Source organism: Filicampus tigris, chromosome 6 (assembly GCF_054856515.1).
Source record: "Filicampus tigris isolate MCC_2025a chromosome 6, RoL_Ftig_1.0, whole genome shotgun sequence".
NCBI classification, from domain to species: domain Eukaryota; kingdom Metazoa; phylum Chordata; class Actinopteri; order Syngnathiformes; family Syngnathidae; genus Filicampus; species Filicampus tigris.
This window is the reverse complement of record NC_141222.1, coordinates 22438135-22453781: the sequence shown is the minus strand read 5'-3', so window position 1 is coordinate 22453781 and position 15647 is coordinate 22438135. Positions and strand designations below refer to the sequence as shown.

Sequence of the window (15647 nt, the reverse complement as noted above, 5' to 3'; positions counted from 1 at the left end):
TCCAATGTTCCTTTTAAAGAAAAATATTAGGAAACCAAAATAATTTAACTAAATGTCACTAAAGACGTTGTCCAGACCTTTTCCCACTCCCTTTTGAGAATGGAAGACTGTTGTTAGCTGTGCCCTGTCCTAGACAAAAAACACATGTAAAAATGAACGGATGTCAAAGGGATAATCACTTTGGCAATTCAAAGGCTCCATTTTGGAGAAACTGAAAACTGTGGGTGTACTGTCATTAAAAGAAAAAATTAGACACCCCAGTACGATATGTTTGTTTATTTATTACAGAACCTATAAGTCAACATGAGCGTTAAAAAAAACAAAAAAAAAAAAACATGAGCTCTACCCACTTGCGAATGCTTTTGTTACCTGATGGGAAATGTTAACATTAACACCCAACCTAAGCCGTGCACAAAAATCTTGTCTGAAAGACGACATGGACAAATTTAGGTGTTTATTTTCATTGTGAACCTTTGATACAGCCTTTTAAAAGTGCACATGCTTTTCTACTTGTAAAGACTTGAACCCAACCCCAAAGGAATTTCTATAATGATTTTTTTTTTTTTTTTTTTTTTTTTACTGGAAACGCTCCAACATCTTGACGGCATCTTCTTTTATATTTAAAATCTTCATCTCAATTCTCCTGTCCAGGTCATCCATAGCACTTGAAAGAGTGTCATACATAACCTGGAGACGAAACAGAAAACAATAACTAAACCCAACCAAGACAGACGTGGTTGGAACATTGCTTGTGGTCATACCTGAGCTTTCTTGGTGTCGTTGCTGCAGACACCTGTCAGGCTCTGGATCTGAACCCTCAGCTGCTGATTCTCTCTGGAAACTTCTTGGATTTTGTCTGCCTTTTCCTCACGTTTGTGATGTATTTGGTTACACTCTCTGGATTATAATGCAACAAACCACACAACGCAATGACGTTTTCTAAATTAAACGGGTTAAGTGCTCACATTAATAAAAACAAACGCTGTAGTTCTTTCTCAGATTAATATTGAATTGATTAAAACAGGAAGGCAAGATGAGTTAATACACCTCTCCGAATGTAGTAAAACGAGCAAATTATTTTCTGTAGATTGAAAACATTTTCGTTTGACATCGGGTATACAACTTAGAGAGCAATAATTGTACAAAACCCACATTGAAGGTGATCCAAAAAAAAAAAGGGAAAATATTCTAGTTAAACTACTAGTTAATAGTTGTATGGAATGACATTTTTTGTTTATTTGCTCACGTGAGAAATGGGTTAGTGCAAACAAAAAAGTATTTTCTGAAATGTTGTCAAACGCAATGTTTTCAATCTCCAGCAACATACATTGACGATTTTGACAAATCTAGCATGCCCAATCATAATAAATGGCGTTGGCTAATTGCAAATCTGATACATATGTTCATGCATGCATACCTCAACACATTGTTGACATGTTGCTCCTTGTCCTCCTTCTTCCTTTGCCTGCGAATGTTATGTTTGGCCTCCCTGTCCAGCTTCATTTCTTGAGCTCGCTTCAGCTGCTCTTCCTCTTTGCACAGGTTCTTAAGCTCCTTCTGCTTCTTCTCATACTGAGAAATGAGCTGTTTATGCTGCATAATGTGCACAGAACAACAAAGAATCTTTTTGAACAAGGTAAGCGCGATGAATAGGACCATTTGAAATGGATTATATCGCCCCCTCGCCCCCCCCGGGTTTGAGTTCCTCAAACAAATATTGTGATAATTAATTGTATCGTGAGGTTCATATCGTGATATTAATCATATTGTGACATCCTTGGTATCTTGATTTGAAATTGCAGTATGTCTACTCTCCCTCTGCTTGGCTGGTGGCTGTTAATTAGATTTACACAATTAGTGGATTAACTGTCTGGATTAGCTATGGCGTGGATACGCTTAACCACCACCTATTTCTTTGTATGGCTGGTAGAAATAGTACCGTATTTTACAGACCATTAGGCGCACCGTACTATTGGGTGCAATATCAATGAACGGGTCAATTTTAAAAAATTAATAAATTTTAAAAAATGAGACGCACCATGTTTTAAGGCGCATTACTTTTGTGAAGCATCGCATGTTAAATAGTTGATTCTGTTTGTACCGTATGTTTATTAGAGAGATTTAACGCTATGATGCTAGGTTCAGACCGCAAACAAGAAAATCCAATTCACATCAAACAACTTGTTCAGATTTCTGTGTTCATACCTCCTCATGCTGCTGCTTGCTGTCGTTCATGCTGCTTTCCAGGTCTTGCAGCAAATTGTACATTTGCTGGATCTCCATATCAGTGTGGTTCATTCTCTGGACCATGTTTTGCAGCTCCACCAAATCCTCATCAGTTTTCCCCTAACATGTATAACATCGTTCTCATGAATAACTTGAACTCCGTTAGATATTTGCTGCTAAATAATTATTCACTCACAATAGAGCTTTTCATGTCCTTGACATTTTCCCTCATCTTCTCCATTTGGATCTGCAGCTCCTCTGGTGACTCAACAATTTGAGACTTGAGTTTGGTTATGTCCTCCTTTATGTTGTTTACATCCGTCTTCACCTGGGCCTAAAACAAAAATGAACCATCTCTGATGTAAACATTTTCAGTTGAGCACAGGCGTGTTTTTTTGGTTTTCTTTCTCATACCAGTTTCTGCGTTTTGTCTGCAATTCTAGATTTCCACTCTGTAATGGTGTCGTTGTTAGCATTCTGAAAGAAGAACACCACGTTCATTTTAACTTGACCGACGACAGAACAATAAATGCTATTGTGTTGCAGTTCTGTCACCACTGACCACTTGGTTGTATAAACGCCTGGTGGTGTCCTGCAGCTCCGAGAGGGCGGCTTCCAGCTTAGCAGCCTCAGCTCGCTGCTCTGGTGGGATAGTCCTGGACAAAGGTAAAAATTAAAAGCATCTTCAGAGGGCTACACCCTAGACAACAACAACAATCAACAATCAATTGGAAGTGGGAATGATGAACAGTTACAAATACCAGTCTATGCTAGCACAAAGCGTTCAGGCTTACCGTTACGATAGAAAGCAAAAATATGTCAGTAAAAACCCACTCAAACATCTGAACTTTTTTTTTCAGTTTTTTTCAACCCGAGGATTTTGAACAAACAATTTGCCTACTTTTCATTCTGTGTCCAGAATGTTTATGGTCTGAAATAACATAAACGTGAGTTTTAATTTTTCTGAGGAAGTTTTTGCATCTACTTGCCAAGTTCAAAGAACTATGAAATACATCGCAACCAGCAGAATCCCTCTCCTATTATCTTTTGACCAAATAACCTCAAGCCTGTTGATTTAAAAAAAACAACAAAATTAAAAAAAATCAATTCAGAATGGTTTTGGTCTAGCATAGAATAACCAACATTTTATGCCACATTCAAATTAGTTACTTGTACAGTCCTTAAACTACCCATGGAGTCATCGGTGTAGTTCTCACAAAGACCACAAACATGTCACTAAAGTGAAGCATGGTTAAAACTTGTGACCATGTTTGATTCAAGACTTACGTCAGCATCTCAATTTTTTTTTCTGCTTCCTTGGTTCCTTTGGCATAATTATGTTGCATGTCCAAGGCTGCCCTCTGACAATAAACACAGTACCAGTTAGTCATTGTGAACGTAGACCAAATGAAAATACGGGTTATGTCCTAAGGCAACAAAATAACTTCGATAATGCACCAATAACAATGGCATCCTAAATACATGCAAGATGTATTCATGATATATGCCAAAAGCTTAACATATTACATGGGATATGGATTGTGATTATGTAGGGAGAGTTTCGACGTATTCCGAAAATAGATGAAATAGTAACGACTGTAGTCATTAAAAAAAAAAAACAAATGAAAAAATACATTTAAATGCAATTGCACCATGGCGGTGTGCCTTCATGTAGTTAAAGGCGTGAACACGTTTTATTTCACTTGAAAAGTACAGTAAACTTGCCTGCTTGGAGTTCGAAAATTCGCCTATTTGCATTTTACTGGAGCATTGCAAAATAGTGTGAAAATTTTGTTTTTTACGTCTGTGCTTGACATGACTAATTTACCAACTTTCTAATAACAACATCAACACTAATATAGTAAAATATTAATAGAATACAGCACTAATACTGTAAGTATGTGCTTTTCTTGGTTAAAATGTGACATGGCCCAAAATTACATTATATGCATTACAGTTTCTGTGCATAATTTTGTCCTCCAACGACCAGAGATTCTGGCCAAACACCGTGCTCCTTCGAAAGCTACTGCTACACAGCAGAAGCACCGGAACAAATGAAATGGCATCCTTAACTGCTGCTAAGTATCGTCACATGCACTTTCAGAGCAAAAAAAGAGAACGGCGAGTTAGAATATCACGTACAAACTTGATTTGCTTTGCCGACATCTCATTAATCCGCTGCTTCCTGAATTGGAGAAAGTTCATGATGGCGCTCAAAATAGTAAGTGTTCTATGTTTCTCTGCAAAGAATGAGGAGAATTATGTTTACATTTCATAAATGTATTGATCATTAAATAAAAGGAGAATGGAAAAAAAAAAAATCTATTTTCAAGTTATGTATTTAAAACCTACTTACTAGGTGCTAGAAGGTCATTCAGTGAGAAGTCATACACAAAACACATTGGCAGAAACTGTCGCCTAAAAAAAATTACAGAACAGTTTTTGTCTTTATTGATGAGGAACTGTCAGTCACCATAAGAGAAAGTACAGCTTCACTGAATAATGAGATTTGGTAGAGAAGAGCCGATTCAGCTGCCGTTACAAAGACAACTAGAAATTCATTGTCGCATATGACCACAATGAATTAAACTGGGTAACCTTAGAAGTTTATAATAGTGCAAGTATTTACTGCATCACACCGATATTCTGGTGATATTACTTTGATAAATGAAAGGAACAAACTAATGGAAATACTTCTCTGATTGATGCAAACTAATTGTGCAATACGCTGGCAGTTTGACATCAGACCAGAAACTCACATGCGAGTGTAGACACTGAGGATAGCAGTTGCTCCCTCATGACATTCAGGATGCTGAATGTTTTCCACAAGTGGAACCTGTTGGAAAAAGGACATAAAACTTAGACAATCGCAGGCTACTCATATGATCCTTAGGCACTACCTGGTGCTAGTGGGCACTGGGCACCATTTTGGTGAGGCTTAGTGTAATGTACGACACGTAAAATCCACGCGTAAAGTGCCTCTTATCATCTCATCTTGTCTGCCAGGAATGGAATCTGGTGACCATCTACCTATAAAACAGTACTTACCATGGAGTGACATTCAGGTCTGAAACGAAAGAGTTGATGCAACACTCTCACGTAGAGTGATTGAACTGCTTCTGGCTGGAACGAAATGAATGGGGGGAAAATATATTTGGTAAAGAAATTGACATTGGCTGTTGTAATTAAGAAATAAATAAGCAAGCATGGCATTAAATCAGTTTCAATAAACTTTCGCTTGAGGACTTGAGATGCTGTATGCAAAGGGGTAAGGAGCATAGTTAGAAAAAGATACTTAATATCGAGAAAAAAACAAAACAAAGTACAGCGCATAATTCTTGTCTTCGCGTAAGTAATTAAGCACAACATCCAGATTTTTTTTCTCCATTTTGTCTATCGTTTCTCAGACGCATCATACTTTAAACTGACTTGCAAATGAAACTATTTTGACTTGAGAGGCTGTTCTTGATGATTTGTTTTGTTTAAAAGTAACTAATTTACATGTAACGTTTATTCTAAATACCCCAAAGCCAGAAAATGTCGCGCGGTAGTAACCAAACGTAAGCCGTTATTCATTTTATATTGACATTTTAAAAGCTACCAGTCTAAGCAGAACGGACAGTTACCTTCGGAGACGGAGCAAGGTTGCTCTTGGTGAAATGTTTTGCCTCTTCGCCAGTAAGAACATCTGTTCTGTAAAAGTTTAATACCACGTCCACAGGGTGGACGGGAACTGCGTTTTCGGCCATTGTTGTTTAGTTTGAGTGAATACGCAAAAAAAAAACAAGCCAACCGCAATCATAAACCACCCACAGAAATGGCGCCTAAAATTGTATTTCTTCTTCGTCTTCTTCTTTTTTCATTGCTGCTGCTGCGTTTCTTCCTCTCTTTTTTGCCGCCTAGCGTGTCGGATGACCGACATTGTACGTCAACACCGCCTTAAACGCTGAATCGGTGACCATTCATTCAGTTATGTGTTTTTTGTGGGGGTGGGGGGCTATTTTCCCCGGAATGTAGACGTGACTTTTAATTGTATGATCCATATTTTAAAATAAACGCTGCATCTGACAATCGTACTACGACCTCGTTGCCATATTGAATGTGGCAAAGTGGCACTGTCCGGCCAAACGTTTCTGAAGGCGACTCCAGTGCACAGTAAATGCTGCATTGATATTGGCAAAAGAGCGTAACTTTTAGCGGTACAGTCCCTTAACGTGAATCTAGTCCTCTGCCTTGAGTGACATTTCATGTGTGTGACTGCAGCGCCGGTCTGTGAACACGATGTAAAAGGGAATCACGTACTCGATGACAGTTCCATGAATCACTCCCTTGCTTCTCCATAACTACACATCAAGACAAATATAACAATCATGACACTGTCAAACAACACATCATAAGCACACTTTGTCAAATGACACCTCATGACGTGACAATAGACATCGCCAAATCAAATGTCTTGTCACACGCACAGTAGACATACGCAGTGTACACAACGACATGTTTTTGGCACAAATGGAACTCCATAATTTTTAACAAATGTCCGTTCTCTGATTTGCATGAACATATTGTTTTCCATGTTTTTGTGGAGTGAACTTGAGACTTAAATTAGTCTAGTCTTAGATTTTTTTTTTTTTAGTTGGGAAAAACAAATTCACCATTTCGGCTGTTAACTAGACAAATTACCCTTTGACCCTAATTGTAATGTGGAAGTGTAATGTGTATATAGTGTATCGACTAGGTGGCACTGGACTGGAGTTTTGGAAATTTCAGGGAACTTGAATACTTTTTGTCAGATGCGAGGTTATGATTTTATGCAGTGTGTCCCAAGTTAATGGGCTGAACTTCACTGCTATTTTCAACAGATTTTGCTTGTCTTGGTAATTTTGTCGCTGGTTTTGTTAATGTTCTTGAAGTGTTTTACTAAGTGTAGCCTGTGTTTTTTTAATGTTGGAGGAGAACCCATAGGAAACCCACGCAAGAACTAGGAAAACATACAAACTTGCACCGCAGTCTGGATTCAAACTCTGGACCTCAGAACTGTAAGATGGATATGTTGTGCTGTGCAATCACCATCACCAATACAGCATGAAGCTTTTCAAGACACAACTCATGTTGAAATATTACAATTGAGTGGAAGGTGACAAAAAATGAAAACATAACAGTGTGAGCTCAAAGGATCTTCCTCTTTTGTTCCCATTGAGGTTAGAAGGCGGAGCTTCTCTTGGTAAGGGTCGTTCTTAAACCCATTTTGAGGTTCTTTCGTGTGCGCCATGACTCACTTCTTTGCCTGCCTTCTGCATTTTTAGAAAGAGGTTTGGCACGAAAGTAAAGATGACCGCCATCCATCACCTTTGGATTCTGCTGGTGATTCAGAGTGATTTTGGTGAGTCGCACTTTGTGTTCAAATAATGTTGTCGTTTTTGTGGTTTTGGAAGAGACGGGGGGAAACAACTTGACGGTACTTAGTTTGAGGGGTGACAGAGAGAAAATAAATATCACAGCAGGAACAACAGACAACTATTTACTTTATAATAACTTCTTGTTCATAATTTGAGAGGTGGCAGAAAAAAGTGGCAACATACGGCTACAAAAATGAACGCCTGCAACTTTCAAGCACTCTATGTAATTTGTGAGGGGACGGATGGAGAGGAAACAAATGACAAGTTTTGATGAAGGACAATAGGAATAGCGTCAATATTACTATAAAAGGCCCTTGGTGTCCTCATCAGAATCATTCAGCCATCATAAAAATGTAGCAGAAAAATGAAATTGATGTCTTATTAAATGTGGCCAACCATCGTCACACCATTTTAATATTTGGTCACTTTGTGTTCAAACATTTTTTGCCATTGCATGTACCGTATGTGATTTTGGCATGTTCCACAGTGTACACACTGTGTTATGTGTATTAATAAATAATTGAATAATGCTAAAAAAAAAAAAATCCATTGCATGGCTAGACTGTCCACATACGGGAGTTATTTGATAAAACCAATCATTTTGATAATGTTTATTCTATATTAATAATCATATTGAACCCTTTTATGTGTCCCTGCAATTTCTGGCGAAAAATGGGCTTTCACTTGTATTGCGTTTTCTACCTTAGTTACTCAAAGCGCTTGAAAACGATTTCCTCATTCACGTACTGATGACGCAGCATCAGGAGCAACATCATCAGGACACTTCGACGTGGTCACAATGGCCGGGGATGGAACTCCCAACCTCGGGGGTTTGAAGACGACCACCCTACCACCATGCCGCCCGCACTTGAAGAAAAACAAACAACAATAACCGTATTCGAGGATCAAAGAAAACCATTAGACCAGTTTTTAATCCAAATATACTTAAATTGAATCATTTTTTCCAACATGAATTCCAAGATTTTACTCCAGTAAATGTCTGTTCCAAGCTTCGCAAAAAAAATTGTAGTTGAAAAATACGATTCATTGCGATTCATTTGGGAAAAATTTCCGATTAATGAGTTCGAAAAACGTAATTGCTCGGCAGCACTAATTGATAGATAATAATAAATATATTTTAAGAGGGGGCAGAAAGAGAGAGAAAATATAACAAAAAGACAAAGAATATCACCTACTTGTATGTAATTTGAGAGGCGACAGGCTGAGAGGAAAAAAATCCAAATCAGCAATGACATTGTCTGGTGCTAAATTGGAGAGGAGAAAGAAATTAAGGAAGCAACAACAAAAAAAATAAATAAAGGACAAAAACACATGTTCATTTAAAAAGACAGAAAATTTCAGTCAATTTCCAGTCAGACGGATTGTCTTGACTTGTCCTTTTTGTGTCATAGCGTGTGGTGACATTCAGTTCCTGGAAAAGCAGGAGGGTGATTCGGTGGACCTTCCCTGCACCATCAAGCCCAGGAGCCACTCCCCTTTGGGCTTCTACATGAAGCGTACATGGCTGCACCCCGGTCAAGTGCTCTTCAAATACACCGGCACCGAGGCGCATGTGAACGCCGCCGCCGACGGACGCCGCCTGGCGGTGGGCGGTGACCCCAGCAGCCACTCTCTGACCGTCACCTTATCCGACCTGAGGGCCAACGACACGGACCGCTACTATTGCGAGTTTGTGGTCGCCAATCCGTCTTCTGAGGACGAATACGTGCCTGCAGACACTGAATTCTTCCTCCTGGTCAATCCTGGTGAGTGATCTTTGTCTGTTTCTCCCAGGGGTGTCCAAACATTGTCCACTGAGGGCCTCACTCACAAACAAAGTTCGTCTCCCGATTTCATATTTTATTCATTATGGTAATACGCCGAATACCAGTCCAAAAGTTTGAATGAAGGAAGTATTTTATCCCTTACCACAGAATTCTCGAGGTCGGTTCTGAATCCTCACAGCTGCTTGTGTCCCCCTCCACCTCTGAGCAGCTCATATGTTCACCCTTGTTTATCCGTCCCATTCTTTTCTTTTTAACGTTTGTCGCGAAGCAGACGTGGATATTCTGCCAGTTTCAGCAAAGCCCTTGAAGCCCAACGTAACAGCATACGAGCGCGAATTTTTATTTATTTATTTATTTATTCCTCTACTGATCACTTTTCCTCATTTGTTTCTGTAAGCCAGGTAATATTGACATTTTTGGACCAAATGACAAAAACAGTTTTTTTTTTATTGCAAGCATTCAGTGTTGTCTAGTCAGTCTCCACACCTCAAACAAAAAGAAAACCTGTTGGGGGGAACTGAAGTTTCCAAGCGGCAGCCAAAACAAAAACATCTCATCGCAGTTCTTGCCACAACAGTTTCTCCATCGAATACAAACTTTTTGGGTCAAATACAAAAGCGGCATTTTATGACTTTATATTGTGGGTTTTTTTTTTTTTTTTTTTTTACTGTTTTATTTTTGACTGATATTCTGTCTATTACCATAATCAAAAATTTACCATCAAAATGACAAACTGTTCATTTCATGTGCGAACAAATTCTGCGTGGGATATTTCCTTCACTGCACAGAAGTATTCAAGTTAACTTGATATTTGGCCGACATGCGAAGCAGTTTAATAGACACGTTATGCAAATGACCCGCTGGGCAGATTTTGGACACCCTTCTTGTATGGAACTGCTTGAAAAATATTTTTCTTTGAGTAATGAATTAGTTTCACTTTTTGAATTGAAACACTGAAATAAATGTTAATTAATAGAAATGAAAAAAATCAAAGATTTTCGAATTTCTTAAAGTTACTGTGACCATTTCTGTGTTAAATACGGTTGTATTTGTTATTACAGTTGCATGGCAGACTGTATCAAATGCCCAAACATGGCCTATAAGCTTTAGCTTCCTTCAAACCTATACCAGCGCCAGTCTCTTATCTACTTTGTTGCCCCAGAAAAAAAAAAAAAAAATCTTGAAAAATGGCACCCACACAATTTGCATGTCTGACTTTTGTCTTGTCTTAAGGAGACATCATCCTTATCATGGCTTGGCATGCCACCGTAAGTGTTCGAAAAATAAAATGGTCTTTCACACCACCTCACAGGGCAACTATCAAATCAGCACGATAATTACTACCATGATTGTACGAATCGTAGCGGATGTGGAAATGTTTGTGGAAGCACAGACAACCCACTATGTCATTGGCTACCCATTGGGCCCACTGAGTCTCAGTTTGTACCCCACCCCCCCTCCCCGGTGGCTCAGTGGACGTCAGGCGCGTGGACGTGTGCGCGACGGGCACGGCCGTCGTCCCCTGTCTGCCCCCTCACGGCGAGGACCTTCCGGTGGAAGGCGTGAGCCTGACGCGGCGAAGGGGCCGAGCTCCCGTGGAGCTGCTCTACCACACCAAGCGGCATGTCGGCGACGGGCCCACCTCCACCTCCACCTCCACCGCGCGCTTCCAGCTGTGGTCGGCCCCGGGCCCCCGGGGCTTCACGTACAACCTCACCCTGCGTCATCTGCAGCCCGACGATAGCGGCCTGTACAGCTGCCAGCTCCTCCTGCGCGGCCGCCCCGACAGTAGCGCCTCGCTAGACATGAGACGAGCCGTCTTTGTTTCCGTGGAAGGTAGGTGATGGCATAGCGGGACCTGATCTTCACGCCGGTGATATATTAACAACCGCTAACAGCCCGCCCACCTCCACCCCACGGTGATCGAACCAACACTTTGACATACAATACTCTGGAACCTCCTGCGTCTCACAAAATCCGTTTCTTTCTGTTGACTTCGGCGACGGTCATGGATGGATGGGGACAGAATTTTAGGGTAATATGTGATTTGAGGTTCACAAAATGCACAGACCGTGTGCCGCGAACCTTCCTGCCCTATCGAGAAAGTTCCCATGACATTGCAAAAAACACTGGTCCACTCATTTTTACTACATCGGTGATTGCAAGTAAACTTTCCTAGATCAATTTTGCGCTGATTCTGAATCTGCCCTCATTTTTTTTTCTCCAGCACATCGCTGTTCTATAACAATAATAAAATAATGGCAATAATATAAAATGAAATATAGTATATATTTAGTAATATTCATGAAATAAGGGTTACATTCAGCAACAGGTTGAAATTTTCTGAAACGTCATAGCTTTCAAATGTTACGCACGGTAAAATCCGTATTGTGCAAAATTTTATAGGTCAAACTCAAAGTTTAAAAAAAAAAAAAAATCAAAAAAAAAATCTGATGTGCCAGAAAAAAAAAGGAAAGGCATTTTTAAATCAGCATCAAAAATACGTTTAGGGACAAATAAAGCCATGTCTGATTTAAAATTTGCTGTTAAGATACTACTGCAATTAGACCGAAGCTGAAGTCTTTTTTTTTTCTGCAGTCAAACGGGACGTTTTTATCCGTAACATTTTGGTTCAGTGGTATCTTGACGTTGGAGGTTCCACTGTGACTGTCCTGTCAGTCCACTTCTGCGCCTCTCTGTGATTTTGATCTTTCATCTTTTAAGATGATACTCATCTCCTAACACTAATCATTGGGCAACAGCTGGATCCTCATCATCTGTAGTTGAGCGGCAAACTAGGAAGGAAATGACTCAGCGGCTTCCGCAATTCCACCCAACTCTTTGTACTCTAACAACCTTTTTTGTTGTTGTTGCAATCAACATGCGTGATTACTTCACGGGGTTGGCACAAAAGCATCTTTTGTCTTCTTCCCAGGAGGTCCATGTGGCTGCTCCAGCTACCCGACTCTGCTGTACGCGCTGTCCTCGGCCGTGTTGGTCCTCATCGTGCTCCTCGCTTTAATGCTCGTCTATCATGTGAGTGTTTTTGTGCATTTAAAAAAAAAAAAAAAAGAAAAGTTACTGGGTCACACCTGTTGTTCAAAGTGAAAACGTCTCTGAAAGGTACAAAAAGGGGGAGTTTGCAATAAAAAAATATTTTTTTTTTAAATCACATTTTGTCATACAGTGGTGCCTTGAGATAGGAGAAACACTCATAACCCGAAACAGTTGTAAGTCAAATAATCTTTCCTCATTTCAATGAGCGGAACTGCTATGAACACGGCCTCCCACAAACAAACCAATGTGGGTTTTTTTTTTTAAATGAGAAAAATGACACTTTATAATGTTATACTTTTTAAAAAACAAACAAAAAAAATATTAATAATCAGGGGTGTCAAACTCATTTCACATTGTGGGCCACATACGGCCTCGCTCGATGTCAAGTGGGCCGCACCATTAAAATTACACCATACTCAGCTGAAGAAAACTGTGTTTCCTCATCCTTTGCTCTTCAGATCGTCCCGAGCTGTCAGCTTGCCAAAGACAAGTTTGCAACAGATCTCACTGTCATGTCTACCATGGCTGAATGGTCTAAGGTGCTGAGTCGTACATCCTTTGAGCCCTGTGGGAGGAACAGTAACTTTTATACAAAACAACAATTTACTCGTAATTTGTAGACTAATTCGTTTTTAAAAACGCCTTACTAGACATGGTCGTTTTTCCCCAAATAAACACCTTGCTATATATACCTTTACTATAAATGGTCGTTTATTTTTTTTGCAAAAAAAAGCCTTACTTACGGTCGTTTTTTCCCCCCAAAAAAGCCTTACTATACCCTTACTATACATGGTTATTTTTATTCTTTTTTTTTTTTTTTTTGTTCAGAAAAAAAACGCCTTACTATACCTATACCATACATGGTCGTTTTTTCGCAAAAATATAATAAACACCTTACTTTATATACCCTTACTATACAGGGTCGTTTTTTTATGAAAAAAAAACGCCTTACTATACATGGTTGTTTTTTCCCCAAATAAACACCTTACTATATATACCCTTACTATACATGGTCATTTTTTTTCCGCAAAAAAACGCCTTACTATACATGGTTGTTTTGGGGGCAAAAAACGCCTTACCCGTACTATACATGGTTGTTTTTTTCGCAAAAAAAAACATTTTACTATATACATGGTCGTTTTTTTCGGAAAAAACACGCCTTACTATACACGGTCGTTTTTTCCGCCAAATAAACACCTTACTATATATACCCTTACTATACATGGTCGTTTTTTTTCGCAAAAAAACGCCTTACCCTTACTATACATGGTCGTTTCTTTCTGAAAAATTAATTTATTGAGTGTCTTTTGTATTCTGCACTGAATGTGTCTGTCATGATGACAATATTTTTTTTGACAATATATTGTGCAGTTTGATTTTCCTCTGGCGCGGTGGCTTCTTGTATGTCACATAAGATGGGGCCAAAGACGACCTTTAAATCATGAAACTACCGACTACTGAAGTCATAAAGACTGTTTCGACAAATATGATGTGATTTTTCTTTTTTTCTTTTTTTTTTTTTAAAGATTGCAAATTCCTCCAAGTAAAAAAAAAAATTCTGTCAATTGGACACAATATCAATTTTGACAAGATGGAAAAAAAAACAACAACTTTTCTGCACACGCAATAGTTTCACTCCCTTTGCAGGGGGAGGTTCTGTCTCACAAAAGGAGAGTATGGGTTTCGTCACTCAAACTCCTTGGTTCTTCACCCTCTTCTCTTGCTTGTCATCAAATATTTTCTCAATTTTATTTACATACTCAGGTCTCTTCTTAATATTATGAGTGCCTATGTATTTGTATTTGGTTACTTCCCACCGCTGATGTGGGGTAGAAGTGTTAACACCTGCTTGTTGTGAGGGCGTCGCTGGTTCCTCTTCCTCTTTTAACCGCAGCAGTTTCACAACTGTTGTTTCCACACAAAGAGCTTCTACTATGTCGTGGTGCGAGAACTCAGATTTTTTATTTCATTTTTTGCACAGGAAATAAATTGTTTACGCACCTCACTGATTTGGTTTTCAGAAACGAGCACGCAGCCGTGCCGCCTCACGCCCTTCGGCGCCCATCTACGAGGAGATGGCCGGCATGAAGACCCTCAGCAACAAGTTGGATGACACTGAGGTGTCCGAGTATCGCAACTGCAAAGTGAAGAAAAACTGCCCGGAAAACCATTACGAAACCCCCATTAGGTCAGCGTTCTAAATATCACTCGCTCCTTCGTAGTATTACACTTCCATTTTTAGAAATACACAACTTGCAAAAAGTTAGGGATACAGAGGTGCTTTGAAATAGCAGTACTTTGACTTATGAGTTTATCAAGATACGAGCCATAATTCTGTTGATTTATTTATTTTTTTTTGCTTTGACCTGCAAGCGCTGTATGGTGGTAGTGAACTCAGTTCAACTCACTTGACAACAAGCAGTAGTTTGGTAAATATTGAGCAATGAATCAAAAAGAGGCTTCAAGATGTTTAATGTCACTCCCAGTTGAAGTTGTCAAACTAAACATCAAACAGAGGATGTGTATTTCAAGCAATGAACAACTGCCTAAAGGAAGGCCCCGCAATGCTAACAAACAATGCAAAAGTTAATTGACATAGATTAGCATCGATAGTTGCGGTTTTAGAAGTACTCGTATTTGACTGCTAGACGGAATGTCCAGCTGTTAAAATGTAAAAAGGTGTTCTGTTAATGTGTTTGAATGTTGTCAATGTATGTTGTTTTAGTAATTTTGGTAAGATACTTTTGTTTTCTCCGCTGTTTTGTTTGTAAATGCTTTTAGGTGCTGTGACTTTGCTTGTGTGAAGCACATTGAATTGCCTTGTGTATGCAATGTGCTTTATAAATAAAGCTGCCTTGCCTTATAAAAGTTATGGTCGAGTAAATGAACACAGCTTGAGGGGTTGTACTGTAACCCAAGTACAGTGGTTCTGAAACTCTTTACATTAAATACCACTGAACTGACCTAAAAATCCTTAGTAGTTAGCTCCATCACTAATAATATTGAAATACAGTCTTCTACATTAAAGTAAATTACAGAGAGAGAGAGAGAGATTGAGGTTTAAAACAAACATTTCTCAAAAACGAATGCAAATTTAAAAAAGGTAAATACAAACAAACTGTACTAAGGCAGTGATTCTTTCACTTACGACTACACATCACTAGTACCAGAGTGTCAA

The 15647-nt window shown here is 39.2% G+C and overlaps 2 protein-coding genes across 5 annotated transcripts; one reads left to right on the top strand and one right to left on the bottom strand.

Annotated features, from left to right (window-relative positions):
* Window positions 1-553: 553 nt before the first annotated feature.
* nuf2 (UF2 component of NDC80 kinetochore complex) lies at window positions 554-6119 on the bottom strand. The gene is made up of 13 exons (XM_086034312.1): window positions 5853-6119; window positions 5275-5349; window positions 4986-5062; window positions 4583-4644; window positions 4369-4466; window positions 3514-3587; window positions 2789-2882; window positions 2641-2703; window positions 2423-2560; window positions 2206-2346; window positions 1418-1593; window positions 762-897; window positions 554-687 (listed from the first exon to the last, which is right to left on the bottom strand). The coding sequence occupies exons 1-13, from the start codon at window positions 5973-5975 to the stop codon at window positions 577-579; spliced, it is 1368 nt and encodes a 455-aa protein (XP_085890438.1). The 5' UTR covers window positions 5976-6119; the 3' UTR covers window positions 554-576.
* On the top strand, window positions 803-15331 carry cd7al (cd7 antigen-like). Of its 4 annotated transcripts, none has more exons than XM_086034313.1 (9): window positions 803-1636; window positions 2773-2892; window positions 7180-7265; window positions 7433-7450; window positions 7533-7609; window positions 9038-9391; window positions 10886-11248; window positions 12348-12448; window positions 14491-15331. In XM_086034313.1, exons 5-9 carry the CDS (start codon window positions 7558-7560, stop codon window positions 14668-14670), a joined length of 1050 nt encoding a protein of 349 aa, XP_085890439.1. In that variant the 5' UTR covers window positions 803-1636; window positions 2773-2892; window positions 7180-7265; window positions 7433-7450; window positions 7533-7557; the 3' UTR covers window positions 14671-15331. The 4 variants fall into 4 exon arrangements, with proteins under 4 accessions (XP_085890439.1, XP_085890440.1, XP_085890442.1 ...); XM_086034314.1 differs by having other exon boundaries at window positions 7428-7450; XM_086034316.1 differs by lacking the exon at window positions 7180-7265.
* The last annotated feature ends 316 nt before the right edge of the window (window positions 15332-15647 follow it).